The 23948-nt window shown below is 39.8% G+C and overlaps 1 protein-coding gene across 1 annotated transcript in view; it reads right to left on the bottom strand.

Moving 5' to 3' along the window:
- Positions 1-301: 301 nt before the first annotated feature.
- LOC135768486 (meiosis inhibitor protein 1) overlaps positions 302-23948 on the bottom strand; it is a 36811-nt gene continuing 13164 nt past the window's right edge. Inside the window, exons 3-29 of the mRNA XM_073813841.1 lie at positions 20398-20448; positions 18601-18668; positions 18416-18521; positions 15869-16072; positions 15201-15316; positions 14588-14702; positions 13935-14051; positions 13667-13766; positions 11997-12131; positions 11733-11876; positions 11499-11634; positions 11293-11404; positions 10412-10472; positions 9413-9510; positions 8945-9098; positions 8068-8215; positions 5786-6016; positions 5522-5675; positions 5128-5229; positions 4921-5025; positions 4696-4844; positions 2739-2823; positions 2486-2661; positions 2200-2281; positions 1967-2073; positions 1435-1557; positions 302-1228 (exon numbers count right to left, since the gene is read on the bottom strand). Coding sequence (XP_073669942.1) covers positions 1016-1228; positions 1435-1557; positions 1967-2073; positions 2200-2281; positions 2486-2661; positions 2739-2823; positions 4696-4844; positions 4921-5025; positions 5128-5229; positions 5522-5675; positions 5786-6016; positions 8068-8215; positions 8945-9098; positions 9413-9510; positions 10412-10472; positions 11293-11404; positions 11499-11634; positions 11733-11876; positions 11997-12131; positions 13667-13766; positions 13935-14051; positions 14588-14702; positions 15201-15316; positions 15869-16072; positions 18416-18521; positions 18601-18668; positions 20398-20448 — 3392 coding nt within the window. The 3' untranslated portion in view covers positions 302-1015. The remainder of the gene's footprint in view (positions 1229-1434; positions 1558-1966; positions 2074-2199; positions 2282-2485; positions 2662-2738; positions 2824-4695; positions 4845-4920; positions 5026-5127; positions 5230-5521; positions 5676-5785; positions 6017-8067; positions 8216-8944; positions 9099-9412; positions 9511-10411; positions 10473-11292; positions 11405-11498; positions 11635-11732; positions 11877-11996; positions 12132-13666; positions 13767-13934; positions 14052-14587; positions 14703-15200; positions 15317-15868; positions 16073-18415; positions 18522-18600; positions 18669-20397; positions 20449-23948) is intronic.

Here is a 23948-nt window from a genome sequence, read left to right as displayed (position 1 = left end):
GAGTGATTTGCACGTAAACAGACCTTCCCGAAAACTCTCCTCCTGATTCACAAAAACTTCGTAAACGTCAGATTTGATAGTTAAATGTGTGTATTTGTTAATGAATTCCAATCAGTCGTACATGGGACGCGCGTGCACGCTTATTCTCAATTACCATAAATCCCGCCCATTAAATCCGACTGACAACTATATATGGGCATCATATTATGACACCAAACAAAGGATTTCAGCATGTCTTCTTAAAAGCAAATGAAAAAGAAAAATGTATCAGATGCAGAAATTGAAGTTTTATTATCAGAAGTTAATTCAAAAAGCCAAATTTTATTTTCAAGCATACATAGTGGCGTCTCGGGTCCTAAAAAAAGGAAGCTTGGCAGCACATTACAGATGCTGTTAATGAAATTTCATCTGTTAATCAAACAGTTCCACATTAGTTAACTATGAATTAGTTAACTTCGAAAAAATCTTATTCAAAAATAAAAAATATATAATTTTCGAGGAAATACACAAGCAGTTTACATTTGAGTAGATTTAACTTTTCACAAAAGAACTGGTCTGGGAAGCATGAAACGACTAATTAACAGTCTTCATTCTCGGCAAGTAAGTCTGCGCGGTCTCTAAAAATACGCCTTTTGCGCAGCGCTCTGCCAAATCTAAATCTATATTAGCCATCGTAAATGTGTTATGCCTGATTTTGGCCATTTTATAGGAAACAATTTCCTTAACAATTTCGTTTGCCCAGCCCTATTGAAATCAATAATGTACTTGATTAAAGTGTTCCGTTTGCAGATGCTATTACTGGAGCTTATAATAAAAGTTAAAAGAAAAAACGTATATAATTACTGTATAATATTTTTTACAAAATGCAGTGTAATATGTACATGATTATGGTGAATTAAAATACAGCCTTATTGATGAGCAAAACGTTCGGATGTTAAACACACAATTTACGCGTGGCTGGGAGCAGGTGTAGATTTCTTTCGTACCAACTAACATTTGGAAAATACGAACATTTTCATGAATCCGAAAATGTACGCCAAAAGGACTTTACGAACGATTTACACAAAAATTCGTTCTGCTCGTGTTTCATGAATGAGACCCATTGTGTGTCTGTGTGAGGATACATCATGTGTTGATGTGGACTGTCAGAGGTCTCATGATGTGGAAGTGACTCCAGTAAAGTCTCCATCCTCATCCTCAGACCTTCAGGAGGAGAAAGAGCACAACACTACACACACACACACACACACACACACACACACACACACACACACACACACACACACACACACACACACACACACACACACACACACACACACACACACACACACACACACACACACAGCTATTCATAAATGACATCAAAATGTGATGTTTAATGTTATCTGTATGCATGTGTGTGTGTGTGTGTGTGTGTGTGTGTGTGTGTACTTGTGTAAGCAGCAGTCTCAGTGTGTTGTGTGTGATTTGTGTTACTCCATGTCTCTCCACCTCCTCACACAACAACTCAACTTCAGTCTTCCACTCAGAGATCCCTCCACCAAAACACACCAGCTGTGGGAACACACACACACGCACGCACGCACAACACACACACGCACGCGCACACACAATATATCTTGTTTTATATTCTATATATTTAATAATTTTCCAGTTTTCTGCAAATTTTTCTTTCATGTAAAGCTTTAAATAAATATGAATTGAGTGATTTGTGTGTTTTGCAGTCATGTAGAGATCACTGGAGTTTAACTACATGAGTTAACAGCAGAAATAAACTGGACACGTGTATCAGTCATCACACAATCAAACTAATGTTCATTATAAGAGAATATTCTGCATCATCAGATGATTATTATTATTTTAATGACCCTGTCTGAATATAACCACTATCGCTCACCTGATGCAGGTCAAGTATGTCAGTACAACAGTTGTGTGTTTATGTGTGTGTGTGTGTGTGCGTAACCTGTGTGATGAGGGTGAGTATAGCAGGGTGTAGTACAAGACTTCCTCTACAGGACAGGAGAGAGAAGAGCAGGAAATGCATCCAGGGCTGAGAGAGCATCCGCTGGACTACACACAAATTAATCATTTACTATATACTGTGTGAGAACAACACAAACACAAACACTGACACACACACAAAGATACACACAACCACACACAGACAGACAGACAGACACAAGCACACACACGTACCTATGGCAATGTTCCTTCTGTTCAGAAAACCAATCAAAGACCTCAAACAGTTCACAGCAGTGCTTATCATCATATCCTGTTTCTACACGCACGCACGCACGCACGCACGCACACAGTGAAGTATATAATAATATAAAGGACAAGCAGAGAAGAGCAGATGATTTAAGTCATATTTCAGTGTGATATAAATATAAACACATGTTTAGAAGTATTGTTATGAAATGATTGTGTTGTTTATTTTGTTATTGTTATGAAATGATTGTGTGGTTTATTTTGTGAGTCACACCTGCAGTGTGAGTCCACACAGTGCTGTCATGAGTGTGTGTGCTTCACTGTATACGAGTGGATGTAGAGCGCCATCTACTGACTGAAGAGAGCGTTGCAGCGCTGCAGTCTGAGAGACACACACCAGTGAACACTCGTCTACATCCAACCACACCTGCAACAATCTCATACTACACACTACACAAACACACAATGATGTTAACACAATATATCATTCTATAGATTTATTTTGATTTGACAGACAGTTGTCTTACTCAACAGTAGGCTGTCTGTGTGTCTCTTGCTGAAGGCCAGTCGTCTCACTATCTCATGAAGATCTATTGTGATGTTCCTGTGAACCTAACACACACACACAAAGATCAGAAGTTTATGTCAACACAGCTAAACAGACTTTAACTCTGCAGAGAATGATCATGCACGTCTCTCTCTCCCTCTATTGAGGCTTCAGTAAATGGACAGAGAGCTGTGTTAGTTCCTGAGTCCTGACATAAGAACGACCTGCAGCAGTCACATATTTACCTGTGCTGTGTCTGTATGTCTCTCAACTGTGCTGTGTCTGTATGTGTCTCACCTGTGCTGTGTCTGTATGTGTCTCACCTGTGCTGTGTCTGTATGTGTCTCACCTGTGCTGTGTCTGTATGTCTCTCACCTGTGCTGTGTCTGTATGTCTCTCACCTGTGCTGTGTCTGTATGTGTCTCAACTGTGCTGTGTCTGTATGTCTCTCAACTGTGCTGTGTCTGTATGTCTCTCAACTGTGCTGTGTCTGTATGTCTCTCAACTGTGCTGTGTCTGTATGTGTCTCACCTGTGCTGTGTCTGTATGTGTCTCACCTGTGGTGTGTCTGTATGTGTCTCACCTGTGCTGTGTCTGTATGTCTCTCAACTGTGCTGTGTCTGTATATCTCTCAACTGTGCTGTGTCTGTATGTGTCTCAACTGTGCTGTGTCTGTATATCTCTCAACTGTGCTGTGTCTGTATGTGTCTCACCTGTGCTGTGTCTGTATGTGTCTCACCTGTGCTGTGTCTGTATGTGTCTCACCTGTGCTGTGTCTGTATGTCTCTCAACTGTGCTGTGTCTGTATGTCTCTCAACTGTGCTGTGTCTGTATGTGTCTCACCTGTGCTGTGTCTGTATGTGTCTCACCTGTGCTGTGTCTGTATGTCTCTCAACTGTGCTGTGTCTGTATATCTCTCAACTGTGCTGTGTCTGTATGTGTCTCAACTGTGCTGTGTCTGTATGTCTCTCAACTGTGCTGTGTCTGTATATCTCTCAACTGTGCTGTGTCTGTATGTGTCTCAACTGTGCTGTGTCTGTATGTCTCTCAACTGTGCTGTGTCTGTATGTCTCTCAACTGTGCTGTGTCTGTATGTCTCTCAACTGTGCTGTGTCTGTATGTGTCTCACCTGTGCTGTGTCTGTATGTGTCTCACCTGTGGTGTGTCTGTATGTGTCTCACCTGTGCTGTGTCTGTATGTCTCTCAACTGTGCTGTGTCTGTATATCTCTCAACTGTGCTGTGTCTGTATGTGTCTCAACTGTGCTGTGTCTGTATATCTCTCAACTGTGCTGTGTCTGTATGTGTCTCACCTGTGCTGTGTCTGTATGTGTCTCACCTGTGCTGTGTCTGTATGTGTCTCACCTGTGCTGTGTCTGTATGTCTCTCAACTGTGCTGTGTCTGTATGTCTCTCAACTGTGCTGTGTCTGTATGTGTCTCACCTGTGCTGTGTCTGTATGTGTCTCACCTGTGCTGTGTCTGTATGTCTCTCAACTGTGCTGTGTCTGTATATCTCTCAACTGTGCTGTGTCTGTATGTGTCTCAACTGTGCTGTGTCTGTATATCTCTCAACTGTGCTGTGTCTGTATGTGTCTCACCTGTGCTGTGTCTGTATGTGTCTCACCTGTGCTGTGTCTGTATGTGTCTCACCTGTGCTGTGTCTGTATGTCTCTCAACTGTGCTGTGTCTGTATGTGTCTCACCTGTGCTGTGTCTGTATGTGTCTCACCTGTGCTGTGTCTGTATGTCTCTCAACTGTGCTGTGTCTGTATGCATCTCAACTGTGCTGTGTCTGTATGCATCTCAACTGTGTTGTGTCCGTATTACCTGTGCAGTGTTTCACCTATGATATGTGTGTGTGTCACCTGTGCTGCATGTGTCTCACTTGTGTTGTGTCTGTATGTGTTTCACCTGTACATTGTGTGATTATGTATTTTACCTGCACAGACTGTCTGTGTTGTAGAGAGATAAGGGTGGCGACCAGAAGAAGTGAAGAGCACTGTAGGGATGATGATGATGATGAAAAGGGAGAAAGAATATTCTCCAACACCTCCATCAGTCTGATGTTACCCAGCAGCAGAGACACCACTAACACACATGAACACAATGAGTCTGATGTTATAGTATACAGATGTGTGAGTGTGTTTCTCTTTTATGTGTTTACCTCGGTCAGTGCAGTGTGATGGACACAGACTCAAGAAACAGTACAGACAGTTCAACACAGACAGCAGCAGCTCACTGGAGTTCATCTTTGCAACCAGATTATTGACTACACGCACACAAACACACAATATACATATCACACATATGTTACACATAAACTCTGTGTGTGTGTGTGTGTGTGTGTGTGTGTGTGTGTTTGTTTTATTACCATGGTAAAGCAGTTTGAAGTCTGTGTGATTCATTTCACTTTGAGTAGATGTTTTACTCTGAAGCACAGTCAGCACATCCACTAACACAGACACTCGGAAATCTGAGACAGAGAATTCATCTTAGTTTATTTTCATGAAATTATTCATATGATTTAATGTGATAAAACGGCAGCAGAGAGCAGTCACGGTGCGGATGATGTTACGTTTAGCTGCGGATGTAATGATCCCATTGACTGACAGGAAATTTAAAACTTTTCTTACTACACTTTTCTTTGACAAATACAAACATTCACATGATAAATTTATTCAATAAACTGTATCATATATCAATGTAAGTTAGTTGAGTCCATCATCTGTTTCAGTCTTCAGTCAGTAATGTGCTGATGTCCTGACCTGTGTGTGTGAGTTTCTGCAGGAGATTCAGTAAAGTTGATTTCATCTGATGACAGAGATCACAACTACTGCTGATGTCCTCTGATGACATGAAACACTTTAACACACGTTCAGCTCGGTGTGCTGCAGGAGCATCAGCTTCACAAACCACAACCTGAGAAAAACACGCACACATTAAACACAGACACAAATAAAACACCAGCGTGCACACAAACTATTAGATCTAGCAGAGGACATGTGGAGTATGTGATTATCTGTACTGACCAGCATAGAGATGAGAGCGTCTGGATGTTCATGAAGAAGCTGCAGTAGATCTGACTGCATCTGTTCCTCATCTGATCCACCACAGAGACGTTCAGTCAGAGCCGTCACTCCGAAACGCTCCGACAGCTCCGGGTAACAGAAGATAAACCTCAGGATAGAGGGATGAATAGAGGAGAGAGAGAAGAGAAGAGGAGAGCAGGAAAGAGCTTTACTGATGCTCTTCACAGAAACCTTGAAAGAGACAGACACAAAAAAACACAGGAAAATATGTTATTTTTCCACACTTGTTAAATGTGTTAAGTCAGAGAAAGTCCATTAGAGACGATCACAGCTCATGGCAGAGACCATTGCAGATCGCACAGTAGAGATGTTCACATTTTATTAAGTCATCATCATATAACCTGCTGGTCTTGAAACAGTAAGTGATGATATCAGAGATACTTTTCTGGGCAAAAAAACCCTCCCATTGTGTTGCAGTGAAAGTCGGTGTTGGACAAGATGCCCGATAGTGAGATCGTCCTATCATCAGCCTGTGAGATTGCAGATACATGATAGTTACTCCTTTATTTATTTGGCCATTTTACTCATTTATTACAAGGTACTTGATTGGTGAACAAACAAAGTGAGTATTGTCTAATCACTCTCATGATACTGCGATGTCACATGCTGATTGGTCTGCACGCTGCCGCTGAAGTCAATCAAGTGTAATGTTGTATGTTGTTCATTATTAACACACTAACAAGCAGTTTTTCTATATCAGTGTTTCTCAAACTTTTTCAGCCCAAGGACCACTTCATCTTCCAATATTTTTCTGAGGACCACCTAACAGAATCTGACTCTAACACGCCCCCAAAAAAACAACAAAATAGGAAGGATAAGCTAAATTTAAGTTTAATGTGCAACTGTTTTAAGTCAAAAACTAATTTTTTAAAGACAAATGCAATGCTATGTTCAGAAATTGTTATATGAATTTTATTTTATTTGAAAAAGTAAATGTAAAATGAGTTGCAGCTTAATATGAACAACAAACTGCACATATGAAAAAAAACTGCAATTAAACATACTGTAACAGCCTAGGTCCCACTTAATGTCATTCCAAAGAGCCATTAATTTAAAACTGAGGTGGTGGGTATGTGAAGTCTATGGTTGTAACTATGGTAACAATATAATGCTGAAAAAAAAATTCCCCTTAATGTCCAAAATCACTGAAATTACAGGGATTTTACACATGAAACAAAAACTAGTACATCACAAAACTAATAGATCTGTGGATTTTAGCTGCTTTTATGCTTGGCATTAAGCTTTATTCTACATTTAAATAGGTAAATAAGATCCATATCACACTCATTGAGAATTTAACTCATTTACTCACTTCAGTGCACATATCAAAAAAGTTTATAACATGGAACATAACATTGTTTCATGCAGTTTTTTGTCAAAGCTAATTATTACAGTAGCCCTATTTCAACAACAACAGCCATCTTAATAATTGGCAAACATTAGGCTAGCTTCTAATAAGACAGAATATGTTTTTAGATTTCGCAAGAGCAGTGAAATCAGGTGTATGTTTGTCAGCACGATATGCATACAGTGGTGCAAATGAACTGTTACTCGTTTAAATGGCATTATTGTGTGAGAACGATGCTTTGAATTTTGGAAAAACGGCAGTTTCATTTATTAAGACATGTAACGTAAATGTCATTGTTGATAAGCAAGTCATAATTGAGCAGACTTATCAGACAACAATTGTCGGAAAAGGCAGTGTTTTAAAGCTGGAAATACAACAAATAAAGTTAAAACAGCCATAGAGTCCGGTCTCTTAACTCACCACAGTCAGCTATCGCGTCTTGAGACGCGGGCCCGAGCGGGGGAGGCGATCGCGTTGAACTTGTGGACCAAAGCGCGAATATAAACACGTGACACAGCTGCTCGCACCAGTCACGTGACTCGCGCTCTGCAGCTCATGCTGTATGAAACAGACGCACGCGCATCAACTCGTAACTTTAGGGCCCGTTGTCTAACTTACTAAATTTATTCTAGAGATGTCTTTTTTACAGACTACATAAAGGGACGGATCAAATTACCTTGGGGGCCGGGTCTGACCCGCAGGCCGCCAATTGAATAGCCCTGGTATAAACACTTGCCTAATTTAGGTCATCTTTTGGCGGACCACTGGGGGGGTTTGGCGGACCACTAGTGGTCCGCGGACCACACTTTGAGAATTACTGTTCTATATAAATAGACATCTAAAAGAGTAAAGTGTGGGTTAGTTGAGTTCTTACCGTGTCCAGATGAGTGCAGCTGTGTTGAGTAACAGACAGCAGGTAGATAACAGACGACTGCACAGATGGAGGCAAAGAAACATCATTGACATCCTGAACACAGATGAACTGAAGCACACTGGAGAAGACTGAAGATTCACACATCAGCCTGTATCACACACACACACACACACACACACACACACACACACACACACACACACACACACACAGACACACAGACACACACACACACACACACACACACACACACACACACACACACACACACACACACACACACACACACACACAGACACACAGACACACACACACACACACACACACACACACACACACACACACACACACACACACACACACACACACACACACACACACACACACACACACATCACACTGTTAACATGAATACAGCCTATAATATGAAGCACAGGGATTTTATGGTCTTAGAGAGCATCTGACTAAAGTAAATGAGTAAACTAAAGTCTTTAAACACACACGCACGCACACACACACACACACACACACACACACACACACACACACACACACACACACACACACACACACACACACACACACACACACACACACACACACACACACACACACACACACACACACACACACACACACACACACACACACACACACATCACACTGTTAACATGAATACAGCCTATAATATGAAGCACAGGGATTTTATGGTCTTAGAGAGCATCTGACTAAAGTAAATGAGTAAACTAAAGTCTTTAAACACACACGCACGCACACACACACACACACACACACACACACACACACACACACACACACACACACACACACACACACACACACACACACACACACACACACACACACACACACACACCTGTCTCCATGCAGCAGGGACACATGCAGAAGATAGATGAGACAATACTGTGTGTTTATGATCGACTCGGATGAATCCACCAGCAGAGAGCACCAATCAGACACAGAGCAGAACAGAGACACCAAACACTCCTCCAGTTTACACTCCACATGAGCTGTACAAACACACAACAACACTGATATTATACACACACACACACACAGGACAATTCCATAGACGCAATGCATTTTTTACTGTACAAACTGTATATTCTCTTCCCCTAACCTACCCCAGTCATTACCCAAACCATCACAGAAACCTGCTGGCAGTCTTTAATCGATGATAAACTACCATGTAGTATAATTATTAACACCTTCAGTTTACTTCATGTGTCCCAGTAAACCATGTTTATAGCATAATAAACTTGTCATTATTCATTATTCATATACAAACCCACTGATACACACACACACGCACGCACACACACACTACCTTGAAGTTCACTGGTCTCAGTGTATATCTGGGAAAATAAATGTGTGCAAAGTTTCAACAGGAAATCACAGCAGACCAAATTCAGGGAAGAATTTCTGGAAAAAAATACACATCACACATTTCAAACACGAGCTGTTAAACACAATCACTGCATGTGTGTGTGTGTGTGTCTGTGTACAGCTTAAAGGAATAGTCTACTCTTTTGCCATATTAAACTATGTTATTACCTCAACTTAGATGAATTAATACATATCTATCTTTTTTCAATGCGTGCACTGTACAGCACGTCGTGAATGTGTTAGCATTTAGCCTAGCCACATTCATTCCTATGGTACCAAACAGGGAAGCCACCAAACATTTCCGTCTTTTCCCTATTTAAAGACTGTTACATGAGGAGTTATACCAGTAAGTATGGTGCCACAAAATAAAACTTTTTTTGGTACCATAGAAATGAATGGGGCTAGGCTAAATGCTAACACATTCACGACGCGCTGTACAGTGCACGCATTGAAAAAAGATAGATATGTATTAATTCGTCTAGGTTGAGGTAATAACATAGTTTAATATGGCAAAAGGGTAGACTATTCCTTTAATTTAGAGGATAAATGATCTTGACATGACATGACATGAAATGAATGAGAGTTTATGAGGAACTCAGTAATATAATGAAAGTAACTTTAGGGCGGTTTCCTGGACCGGGTTTAGATTAATCCAGGACTAGGCTTTAGTTATATTAGGACATGTAGTCGTTATTACAAACATACCTTACAATTAATAATACAGGTGTGCATCTTGAGACACAACAATAGCACTGATATATGTTATGATATATATGTTTAGTGTGAGGTGTTTTTACATTAAGGCAGCACAAACCTCATGCATTTTAATCTAGGACTATGATAAGCCCTGTCTGAGACACTGACCCTGTGTGTGTGTGTGTGTGTGTGTGTGTGTGTGTGTGTGTGTGTGTGTGTGTGTGTGTGTGTGTGTTAGGACCTGTTTTCTGAACACTGTTGAGCTTTGATTTGTAGAGTCAGTCTGATGAAACCAGAGGAAGCTGAGAGAGAAAGAGAGATGATGTTAATATCCGTCCAACAACTTAACCCCTTTGGGTTCAGAGACAAGGCTTAAGGTTAGTCCTAGACTAAACACACGTTTGAGTGGTCTCAACAGAAAATAACAGATCTTAAAATAATCCAGTGCTGTTGATTTGTCTGAACATACACACAAGTAATGCCATTTTCTGAAGCATGTTTATAAAAGATCCTAATATAACTAAAGGTCTAGTCATGACATGAGCTAAGCCTTGTCTGTGAAACCAGTCACTGATGTTTGAAGTGAAAACCTCAGACCAGAAGACACAAATAAATAACACAACACTTGCAAATGCTCCATATTCTGTTCTGAAGATAAAGACTGAATGTTTATAACAGAAGTGTTTTCATCAGAGATCTCCAGTTAACTACTGTAGAAAGATGAAGCTCATGAAGTTCAGACTGACTTAGCATTTAAGAGATAAACTTCATCAGTAGATTTACTTAAAACCCACAACCTTTGCGCTGCTAACATGATCCTTTACCAAATGAACTACAGGAGCACTAACTTGTCTGCTATACAACTTTCAGCTTTGCTTCTCTGTAGCTGTTGTATATTTATGTTGAGGCCAGATCTGGACACATGACCCAAATATCTACATCTCATTGGTCAGCGAGTTACTTATCCCCATCACAAATAAAATAACCATCATCCCAAAATAAAACATTACACATTACAGTCTAAATTTCGGTGCTAGTGAAAATTCTGATGTTTTTTTTCTGGGTTTTTAGTCCTGTGCTGTCTCTCATGATCTTTCACCTTTGACATCTGTCTCATCTCACCGAGTTTCCTGGAGAAGGACGCCATGTGAGCAGGACATAAAGAAAACTGATGAGACAAAATCGACAGCAAGACCTGCAGAAGCTGTGGAGAGGAGAGACGTTCACACACTCTCTACACACAAACACACACAGGCATGAAACAATGATGTGTATAGAGATGTGTACAGAGATGTGTGTGTGTGTGTGTGTGTGTTTGTGTTACTCACAGTAACAGTAGGGATGCAGGTTGTATCACAGCAGTGTAGCAGATAGACACACAGAGTTTCCAGTGTGACCTGCTGTTGTGAAGATGAACACACACCATCATTCACACTACACTCACACAGATACACTTCAGCCAACCTACACACACACACGCACACACATACACACAAAATGTGACCTTCATTCATCAGTTCCTCTTTAATACATTGAGTTGTGTTGTTGTGTTTGTTTCTGACCTGCAGGCTGCTTCAATGCATGTGAGAGTCTGCAGTAAAACTCCTCCTGCTTTCACTGACTGATGATCGGTGCATTTACACATCACAGCTGACATCATTCTCATGATGTCTGAGAACTGAACCGGACTGGACTGATGATGAGGTCTGTGTACACAAACACACAAACATTACAGTGACAAACACGAAACCTCTTATTCATCTTCCTCACTGAGGGTTGCTTTATGAACCTGCATGTGTGTGTGTGTGTGTGTGTGTGTGTGATACCTGAGGAGCAAAGCAGCGGCTCGTACTGCAAGCATAGACACCTGCAGACAGGAGGAGGCCACGCCCTTAATGATGACATCAACAATAGCAGAAAACTCACATCCTGTTGGAAACAGACACACACCTGCAGGCTGCCTGCGCGCACGCACACACACCCCCACACATACAGACACACACACACACACATACAGACACACAAACACACACACAAAGTTCAGTTCTCAGATCCAAGTCCATCAGAACCTTTGCAGACGCTCAATTCGTGTGTGTATCTGTATATATATATATGTGTGTGTGTGTGTGTGTGTGTGTGGTGCGTTAGGGGTGTGCAAAAAAATCGATTCACATTTGAATCGCAATTCAAGCTTTGCCGATTTAGAAACGATTCATAGAATTCCAAAAATCTATTCATATATTTTTTGTAATGCCGTGTTACTATTGTCCTGAAATGAGTTTATCTCAGTATCCCCATAGATGGCGTTGCGTCAATTTCACACTGATGCCTGGACACTGTTTCCCACACATTGACTTTACTTATGGGCGCGCTACCTACAAGTGCCCAAGTATATCTGGCATCAAATTTTGTCTTTTGTTTTTCCGTGATGATGACACTCTTTAATAATGACATTTTGCGTGCGACATGATGAGTTCGGTATGCGTTCACGTGCTCTCTTTTTCTCAATGAATTGGGATACGACGCGAACGAGCTCGTGTCACATTGTATCCTTCATGTTTCTGAACTTTAGCAGAGTTTTAACATTAGAGGACTTCACGGAGCACCCGCGGCCCGTATGGTTCCGGGTTTGAATTTGAAATGGTCAGTCGGGTCATAGTTAAATTACTTCGGGTCCCAAGTCTGATTAATATTGTGTGTAAAACCCGAGTCGATCGGAGAATGGCCGTAAGCGCTACCGCGCTAAAGCTCACGTGCAGTTTCAGCGTGCCGACGGTTTCTATGGCAATAACAACAGGCTCTTGTTTTGAAAGTCACGACCACGCGCTGGATTTTCTTTCTCCCATCTTTTTTATACTATTATCATTAATAAACCATATCTTTCTAATAAACCAATCTAAAAAGTTTGCCCAGAGATGGTAGCAAAAAGACAATGCTAAGCCTAATGCACTAAACGTGCAAAGCTCAAACTGACTCAAGATTTACAAAATGCAAAGCTGTAATGTAAAGTCCCCTGTCACTGGCACAACAAGTAAACTTTTGAATCTGAAATAATGAGTGGATTAAAGAGAGACACTTTTCCTGCTTCTGCTCCATCTAATAGAAATAATAACCATTATAACATCAGTCACATTTATAATCTATAGACCTGCACTGTCTATCATTTATATACTATATTATTGTATTTAATAGAGTTTGATTAAAGGGGGCATCTAATTGCTTCATAACAGTTTTTATTTTTGCATAAAGACATAAAGTAATATCAAACTAAATTTAATTTGTTGTGTTTCTTTTCTTTAAAATTGTATATCTACTACAATCAGTCACACAGGAAAAATGAAACTACATTTACATACTGTGAATCGTTTTTGAATCGAAAATCGATTTTGAATCGAAACTTGAGCCTAAAAATTCGGAATCAAATCGAATCATGAAATTTTCTGAATCGTGCACCCCTAGTGTGCGTGTGTATATGCGTGTGTGTGTGTGTGTGTACCTGTCTAAGATGGCTGTCAGTAGCTCAAGTCCTTGTTTCTGAACCTCAGTATTGGATTTTCCCAGAGTCTCATTCAGACTGCGCACTAATGACTCAATGCCTAACACAACACACACACACACACACACACACACACACACACACACACACACACACACACACACACACACACACACACACAGATAGATTAACAGATGATATTTCCCTTTAGATCTGAGGTCTGTGAGTGTAGACCTGACTTAAGATTGAATACAACACAAACTCTTACCGTACACAGAGTGACACTGTGAGAAGAACTGAGGATCTTCAGACATCAACAGTAGACAGTGAAAGATCCACCACAACATCATCTCACTGCTGCTACACACACATTCAAACAGAAACTCTGACACACACAAATATAATAACTCATAATGACAGTATAAACAGTTTGAATCCAGATTAAGATAAAGTAGCTCTAAATGAAAGAATCAATAAATGTTGTGACAGATTCATCTCAAAGTCATGGTACGTTCACATCAGCCACGAATGAAGCATTAAATAAGAAATAAGAAACAACAATGGAGGACAAAATCATCATCGCTGTATGTTGACACACAGAGCTGTAAGACACGTCTTCATATTGTTTTTAATAAAAATTATCTTGCTTGGAAGAAAGTAAGTGAGGAGGTCAGACAATCTGTTGAGTTGTAAAAAAACGCTCTTTACTCAATATATAAACTATAAATATAAAAATACTGAGACTTCAAGCTAGCTAAAGCATAAATTGAGCATAAATCGTGTACATGACACAAACTTCACACGTGAATGACACAAGTTCAGTCAAAATGTTCAAGCGTCCAACTTTGTGTGAATATTGCAATAACTTCATTTCATTTGTGTCTGGTGTGAAGGCACAGTCAGATTGATTCATGATCTCACCGGGTAAATCTGCATGAATGAAGGAGGAACTGAAGCGAGCTGGAGAGTGAATCAATACTGCACACACACAATGAATAGACACCACCTGTAGAGAGTCCTGACTGCTCAACAACAGCTACACACACAAACACACACAATTACATTGTTACTTTTTGTGTATTTTACATTATTTCCTTTCGTAAAGCTGCTTTGCAACAGTGTAAACTGTGAAAATACAAATAAATGTGATCTGCATATGGTCCATTATTGTAGATTCACACAGAACTGAACTGATGAAGATTTATTCAATTTAAATTTTTATTTGTTTATCTTTTCAGTTCTTTAATTCTCAAACAGAAGTGCTCAGCAAACACCACAACAGATTTCATGTGAGCCCAACTGTTTGTTTTTCTGTAATATTGACAAATGTCCCTGCATCCAAAACAACATACTGTAAAGTATTTCCTCATCAACAGTACCTAACAGTATCTATATAGCATGAATATGGGTAGTGTGAATGAAACTCAGATATAGTACATATAGTACATCATTGTTTACAGAAATTTTGGACGCAACGTGTGTGTGAGTTTGTTTGTTTGTGTGTGTATGTGTGTGTGTGTTTGTGTGGTCTGACCTTCTTTATAATGAGAGGCAGTGGTTGGTATGGTAGATGATGTTTTTCACTGCATTCACCCAAACTCATCAACACACAAGCAACATCAGAGTACTGCAACATCTGCTTCAGGACCCCTGAATAACAACACACACACACACGCACGCACGCACGCACGCACACACACACGTACACACACACACACACACACACACACACACACACACACACACACACACACACACACACACGCACACACACACACATTCTGGTTTCCATGTTTTGTGGGGACATTCCATAGACGTAATGCATTTTATACCATACAAACTGTATATTCTATTCCCCTTACCTGCCCCATTCCCTAACCCCAACCATCACAGAAACCTTTCTTGTACCTTAGATTTTCAATAAACATCATCTTGTTTGATTTATAAGCTTGTTTCCTCATGGGGACATCAAAATGTCCCCACAAGGTCACAAAAACACTGGTATTCCTATCTTTGTGGGGACAATTGGTCCCCACAACGTGATAATTACCAGGTACACACACACACACGCGCACGCACACACGCGCGCACGCACACACGCGCGCACGCACACACGCACACACACACACAATCAAAGTACTGTAATGTATGCTTGAGACCTCCTGAATTACAAACACAATCCTCTGTATTTGTGTGTCTTACCGAGACAGTTGATGGTGAGTGCAGTTGTTTGTGTATCTGATAGAGTGTGTAGCAGTAACACACACATTTTGTCCCGGTGTGTGTTTGGCAGTGTGTGGACTGCAGTGACTGAGCTCCAGATTTTTAACAGCACATAACACACAGCGACCTTCACCTCCTCATCTGAGACCAGTAAACCTTCACAAACACACTCTAATACACACACTGTACAAACACACACACACAATAAAAACACACAAATCTTGTGTAATTAGTTTGTGATATAATATGTTGTCTAAATCTAAAAACAAGCATATAAATTGAGTCAAATATTATAAGGTCCCCTAGTAGTGGATAATTTTATGACTTAAATCTCATTTAATTGGGCAGTGAGTGATGTTAACATGTTAAAGCATTTATACTGCACATGTGACCAAGAGCTGAAGCTGCTGTCCTGCGATCAGTTCATCATCGAGTCTATGCAGCATCCATACATACTGTAATATCTATGAGTCAAACTACTGATCCATGCTTTTAACTGTGATTGGTTTCATGTTTGTGACATAGTAAACTGAGGCGATTTTTAAACCGCAGGAATAAGATTGTCTTTAAAAAACTCAAATTTTATGGAGAGAATACTCAGTGATGGTGTTAAATGATGGTTTATCTTTAAGAATATTAAAAACACCACATATAAACAACAATAAAAACTTGATTTTCACCACAGGGGGACTTTAAATAAAAAAGTCTGAATCTGTGTCATACTGCTCAATACCACAGACCAATAGGCTTTATTTATGATCAGCTGCACTACTTCCTGAACTTCAGCCAGCTCCTTGTTTCCTGTCTGCCATTATTGGACAAACTGATTAATCCAGGTGTGTCTGACCTCAGTAGTCACAACAACAATAATCAGACACACCTGGATTAATCAGTTTGTCCAATAATGGCAGACAGGAAACAAGGAGCTGGCTGAAGCTTCTTGGGCTTAACTTAGCACCCTCTTCTTTACGTTACATTAGCAATACGCACGCTTATAATGTTGATTCATAGCTGCAGCAAATTTAGCTGCTTGTGCTATCGTGTATTATGTTGTGCTATCTGTCGTTTTTCTGTGCTTTTCACTGCTTCTGTTAATGTAAAGCTGCTTTGAAACAATCACCAATTGAAGTTCAGGAAGTAGTGCAGCTGGGCATAAAGCCTATCACTGTGTGTAAAGAATCACATTAACAGGTTTAAAAAGTTACACAGAAACTCCCTCATGTGTTTAAAAGCAGAAATGTTATTATTGAATTAAATCAGGGCTCGCAACATTTCTAAATCCCTGGTAGCCCTTCGGGTAGGTACTCTTAAATTTTTGGTAGCCTGAATAAAAATATATATTGTTTAATGTAGAATATTGATAAATGCCGGATTTCCATGCAAGCCAACTGTTCCTGCCCATCCAAGCAAACAAATTTTGGTTCCCAAAACGTTCACCTAATGTTAGCTTTTGGTTTCCTCAACGTTGTTTTCCAAGGTTTGTTTTTGGTTAGCCAGGAAAGTTTTCTTTAAGAAAATAAAAGGTTATTTTTAGGTTAGTTTAAAGTTCCCCTAACGTTAGAATAATTCAATTATTCTATTACTGAAATATTATATGAATGTTAGGGTTAGGTTAGGTTCAATTATAATAGGCTCTTTTTAATAAAAATACCTCAACACATCACACATTGTACTTATAGAATACTTAAAACAGACATTTATATAAATATTTCATTCACTTTAGGTTAACAGATCTTACCACAGCAGTTTAGCCGCCTCTCCATTATTAAAATTTATTAACATCATCCTTTCATATAGATGGAAATCACAAAAATATATATTTTTGTTCTCACATATTTAAGTTACTAAATGAAGAAAGAGAAATAAGAAATAGCTAGATGTTATACTGAGGTAAAACGAAATGTCAAATTTACTTTAGGTTAACAGATCAGTTTAATGATTTAGCTGCCTAACTCTTCTTTATACAACAATCAATCAAAAGCTTGTAACATCATATATAGCTACACGTGTCAAATCTATCTACTAAATGAAGAAAGAGAAGAAAGAAACGCTAAAACAATGTTCCGTTCGCACTTTCTGCAGAGCACAAGAGCAAGCGCTTAGGTGAAGAGCGGAGCCGGGAGAAGCGCGTGCAGAGGAGCACGCATATCAAACATCAACAACAAAGGAATAATGGGTTTAATTATGCCTTCACTTTATTTCCTGACAGTTTCACTTGTTACGTGAGGATAGAAATGACCGACAAGACGACGCCGTACATACTAGGCTTACAATATCTGAGAGAATGCAAAAACATTGAAGTATTTTTGCTCCCTAAGATAGTCAGACGAGCAGAGCGGAGATACATTTATGTAGCCTGACGGGAATTCGCAATAGCCCCGGGACGTCAGGCTTGCGATTTTGCGAGCCCTGTAAATTATATTAAATATAAGATGTAGTGTAGTGTTGTTTGTAGTTTTTTTTGACAGAGCTTCTGTTGTATGTAAGTGATATAAAACATGTCATCAGATAGGTACAGAGTCTTACAGTGGCTGGAGGTCAGCGTTTGACTCAGACCAGGATGAGAATCCAGCAGTTTTCCCAAAAACATGAAGGATGTTAGAGAAGCATTCAGCCTGCTCCTATCACTCAACTGAGAAAGAAAGATAACCAATAGCAACAAAAAAAGTCAAGACATCAGCACATTAATGTATGTGTGTGTGTGTGTATACCTGCGAGTGTATCTCATCTAAGATGAAGTGTAAAAGCTGTGGTCTATCTAATGACATCTGCAACAGTACTGAAACACAAACACACATCATAACACACTAAATGCACTTATTACACGGCTCTCTGGAATGCTTGATTCTGATTGGTCAGTTAAGACATTTGAAGGTTCATTCTTTTGAAATAATAACCACTCCAAAATAATAACGCAAAGCCGGTACTACTTGTACGATTAAAATCGCTCAGCGCCAATAAAGATTACTAGCTGTTTGGCGCCATCTTGTGACAAACACTGGACAACCATAATTTTAACATGTACGGAAAAAACAAAACATTTAAACAGTGGATAGAAGAACGAACAACGACAAGACACAGAGAGCTTACTGAGACTGAACTTGACAAAATAGAGCATGACAGCTACGAAGCCAACACACACAAAAATACAGAATGGGCATTAAAACTTCTCAAAGACTGGTTAAAGAGAAAAAATGGAGACAAGTATGAAGCAGAGGATCTTAATAAGGTATTACGATCATTTTATGCATCTGTGCAAAGTTTCGCGGAAGTATAAAAATGTTAATTTAAAACAAATATGCCAATAAAATGTTTCAAATTCATATTCATGTCCAGTTTTTTTCTTATGTGGCAAGTAGCCGTGTAATAAGCGGGATAATGTAGAGGCAGCCGGTAGTTATCAGGAAATAAGCCCCTTCAGTGTGATACAAGTCCTGATCACACTGTCGGGGCTTATTTCCCGATAACTACCGGCTGCCTCTACATTATCCCTTACGTATCCTCCTTTTATGTGTTCAGCTGTAATTGCACAAAATAAATATTTTTGATTTATAAAGGCTGTACTTTTATTGCTTTTCACCCCTTTGGAATCGAAACCAAGAATCGTTTGGAATCGGAATCGATAAATTTGAAACGATGCCCAACCCTACTAATAACTACACTAAATTATTATTTGAATTATCAAAACCTGCTTAACTGAATGCTTGAGTGTTAAATCAATCAAACAGCTGTATTATTGACAACATAACCATACATACCAACTTTTGCTCTTGTTAATAGACACCTGCTGTATTCTTAAAGCTGGCTTTTAATTACTTTTTATTTCATTAACTACACACGTACAGATGCAGTAATACAGCCTATAATATATAATTGCATATTTGTAAATGTCGTTTGTGTTGCTGTCAAAATACAAATATAAATGATATCAGTAGCATTTTAATAAACATTTTTAACTAAAGGGGGCACCACAGGGCACCAATTTTGCCAGCAGCGGCCCTGCTCTGAAGTTTGACTTTTTCACCTTTACAATACTTATAGGCAACTATAGTCATCATATCTTCCACTCCATGAAACACATGTTAATGCTCAGTAGTACACATATGGCTCTTTAATATATTTGCATTGTACTAAATTGCATTTTTTTTTATTGGCATATATGCGGCTGAAACAGGTGACCTAGTGCATCCCAATTTTTTTAACATTAAGATTTTAATATAACACTACACTCTAAGTTTTGTGTTATCCTATTTAACACATTATGTGTCATCTCGTGTTGATTTTGAGATCAAATAAATAAAAGGGTTAAAACAACACATCAGTCACATTAGTTATAAGAGTGTATAGTCATTATGGCCTTTAGAAAACAGTTTTTTTAGGAGGTAGGGTAGTGCTATAACTTCTACTTAAGTAATGAATGGGAATACTTTTGACACCACATGTTATATGTTACCTGTAGTTTATTATAATAATACACATAAACAACACATGTGTGAATGATTCCTCACCTTCTACTGTCTGATCCAGCAGTGTTGAATCCACACAACAGGACAGCATTCCTACAACACATACACACTCATTTACATATGCTGTGGACTCATATAGACCAATGTAGTGTTGAGCAATATGCCCTATTGTGAGATCGTCCTATCATCAGCCTGTGAGATCGGCGATACATGACAGTATCAGGGGGCGGTGCAATATCAAGGCACTTGATTGGTGGACAAAAGAAGAACCTGATTACTCTGAGCACGTCATTAAAGGTGCAATATGTAAAATCCGCTGCTAGAGGGCCCCAAAACAATCATAACAATAACAATGACGTAGATTAATGACGCTCTGAAGCAGCGGGGAATTATCAGGGGGGCAGGGTTTCATATTTCACTGAAGCATCCCTGGGCACCACCATTAGTTAGCGGACCCCCACCTGATGTTAGCATTCCATTGACTCCCATTCATTTTGGCTTCACTTTGACATCGAATAACTTTACATCTAAGGCAACTGACGGAGAACAGAGAAAACGAGCAGAGCGCCCCACCCCTGCGCGGGCACTCTCCGTCTTCAGTTCTATCTTTGCTCTCTCCCTCACAACAAAATCAACTGATCCTAATTGTAGTTTTTGAAAAGTTATGTGAAATTCTAAACAACGTGCAATGCGACACTGGGAAACTACAACTCCCATGAGCACTCCCTCCAACCAGCGTAACGCACAGTTTAGACCGTTTGTTGAGACGCACACGCGATCAGCGGGGAGGCTTGCGTTGTGGACCAAAGCGTCACCTTATTTACCAGAGAGAGCGCGAGAGCTGATAAATTTGCGAATGCAAAGGAGGACGCAGTCTGAGCACATACACATACACTTTGGGAAAGATAAAACAATTGCATGGAAGTGACTGAAGAGATTTAAAGTGCGTGCACACTCTCTGGGCAAGAGCAGAGAGAAATTCATAGCTCATACCTGAATGCACACAACCCAAGAAACCCACCAGCGAAGAGGGTTCGCGCATCATTTTAATGTAGGCTACTTTGGGCAAAATATTGCCCTCTCGACATTTGTCAGTCTTAAATCACTTTTAACAGAAACAATGATCAAGCTTATAAAATACAATCTGCTTAAACAAGTTGACAGTAAAATTCATGTACATTTCTTGACAGTATTTACTGCTGTAGTTAATTAATATTTAAAAGGAATTAATATTTTGAGGAAAACATTCCAGGATTTTTCTCATTTTAATGGACTTTAACTCTTTCACCGCCAGCGTTTAAAAAAAAAGTTGCCAGCCAGCGCCAGCGTTTTTCATGATTTTCACCAAAGTTTAATGCCTTCCAGAAAATGTTCTTCTTTAAATATATAAACATACAATATACCAAATGAAAGAACTGACCCTCTGCTTTCAAACAACAACAAAAATAGTTTAACCCTACCTTCAGTGGTACTTTTGTAATCAGCTTTTGAATATGGGTAGGTTTCTGCAAAAACACCACATTTTGAGCAAAAAGCAGAGATAATTCAATTTTTGTGACGGACTTTTCATAGAGATCCCATTCAGAGCGATCTTTAAAACAGACACGGACATGCAGCCGCTTGCCATAGGGCAGTGGTTTTCAATCTTGTCCTAGGGGACCCACTGCCCTGCACATTTTGCATGTCTCCCTTATCTAACACACCTGATTCAGATCATCAGCTCATTAAGGGAGAGATCCATGAACAGAACTGGGTGTGTCAGTTAAGGGAGACATACAAAATGTGCAGAGCTGTGGGTCCCCTAGGACAAGATTGAAAACCACTGCCATAGGGCAATACTTCCGGGTTTAAAAAGTTGTGGAAGGGCGCCACCTGGTGCCCTTTATTAGGACTCTTCCAGACCTGTCTCAAATGAAACATGTAGCAGATAACCGTGAAGATCTGGATATTATAATAGAAAACCTGAACAACATTTGCTCTAGCATGATAGATGCCGTTGCTCCCATTCAAAAAAAGAGAATCAAAGAAAAAATGCCATCTCCATGGTATGACCATCATACTGCAGCCCTTAAAAAAGTAGCTAGAAAAATGGAAAGAAACTACCGAAACACAAAATTAGAGGTATCCCACTAAACATAAACACGTCCAAAAGACGTCATTATAACGTCTTTGTCTGCCGTTTAAAAGACGTCCACTGAGTAGCCAGAATGAAAGTTTTTGCAACGTCTTTTTTAGACGTCTTTTTTGTGTTGAAATTAGGCATCCAACTGACATGCTTGTTGAATGTTTAAAAGACGTCCAGTGGGGAGCCAGAGACAACGTTCATTAAATGACTTTTTTAGACGTCTTTTTTGTGTTGAAATTAGACGTCCTACTGACATGCTTGTTGAACGTTTAAAAGACGTCCAGTGGGGAGCCAGAGACAACGTTCATTCAACGTCTTTTTTAGACGTCTTTTGTGTGTTGAAATTAGACGTCCTACTGACATGTTTGTTGAACGTTTAAAAGACGTCCAGTGGGGAGCCAGAATGAAAGTTTTTGCAACGTCTTTTCTAGACGTCTTTTTTGTGTTGAAATTAGACGTCCTACTGACATGCTTGCTAAACGTTTAAAAGACATTTTTTAAAGGATGTTTTTTAAATGTTCATTATTGAAATCCAAGTGACATCCTTACAGGGTTTTTCGATGTCTTTGCAGACCTCTAAAAGACATTCATACAATTTTTAATTAGGTTTAATTTCAGACATCCCCGTTGACCTCCATTTAAACCAGGTGTTCCATTTTACTTCTTAAGGCTACAGTTCAAAATGGTCTTATCACCAAATATGCTACACAAGGGTTTGGACATCAACACTTTTTCAGGTACTTGATGTTGACCGTGTGCACACCTACTGCTTTAAAATATTAAATACCCATCCCCTTGGCTGACATGTAGCCATCCAAGAACTTTAGGTGGGCAGAGACATTTTGTAATATGGGTCACAGTATGTAGGAAGGATAAGGACGATGACAGGTAACACTAAACAGAACTTTATTTGACAGACTATGGGTAAATACCCATAACATAGACAAGAACCGACAATGAATAAAGACAATGGTAAGCATGTGTGTGTATAAATTTTTTTAAAGATGTTGGTTGAGGGGGTGCAAAGGATTATGGGTAATGTAGTCCGGTGAGTGAGATCAGACGATCCCTGCAAACTTGCACCGTGGAGAGCAATGAAGAGTAGGAGGAGGTTCTGGAGGCAGATGGATTGCCAGGAGGAGGAAGAAAGATGCAGTCCAAGATGGGGCCTTGAGCAAGGCGACACATGAGCATGAGAAGCCATGAAGGAGTGGAAGGAACCATCATTGAGGAGACCAGGGTGCCGACTGATGGACACAGAGCTGCAGATGGTGGCGGAAGAGCCTGAGATGTAACCAGACAAACACAGAGCCCGGCTGGAAACAAGGTGCTGGAGAGCCAAGGCTTTTATTGTGGCCAGCTTAAGTCACACCTGTGCAATAATCATGCTGTCTAATCAGCACGTTGATGTGCCACACCTGTGAGTTGGATTATCTTGTCAAAGGAGAAGTGCTCATTTACACAGATT

Source organism: Paramisgurnus dabryanus, chromosome 3 (genome assembly GCF_030506205.2).
Source record: "Paramisgurnus dabryanus chromosome 3, PD_genome_1.1, whole genome shotgun sequence".
NCBI classification, from domain to species: Eukaryota; Metazoa; Chordata; class Actinopteri; order Cypriniformes; family Cobitidae; genus Paramisgurnus; species Paramisgurnus dabryanus.
This window is presented reverse-complemented; position numbering and strand designations above follow the sequence as displayed.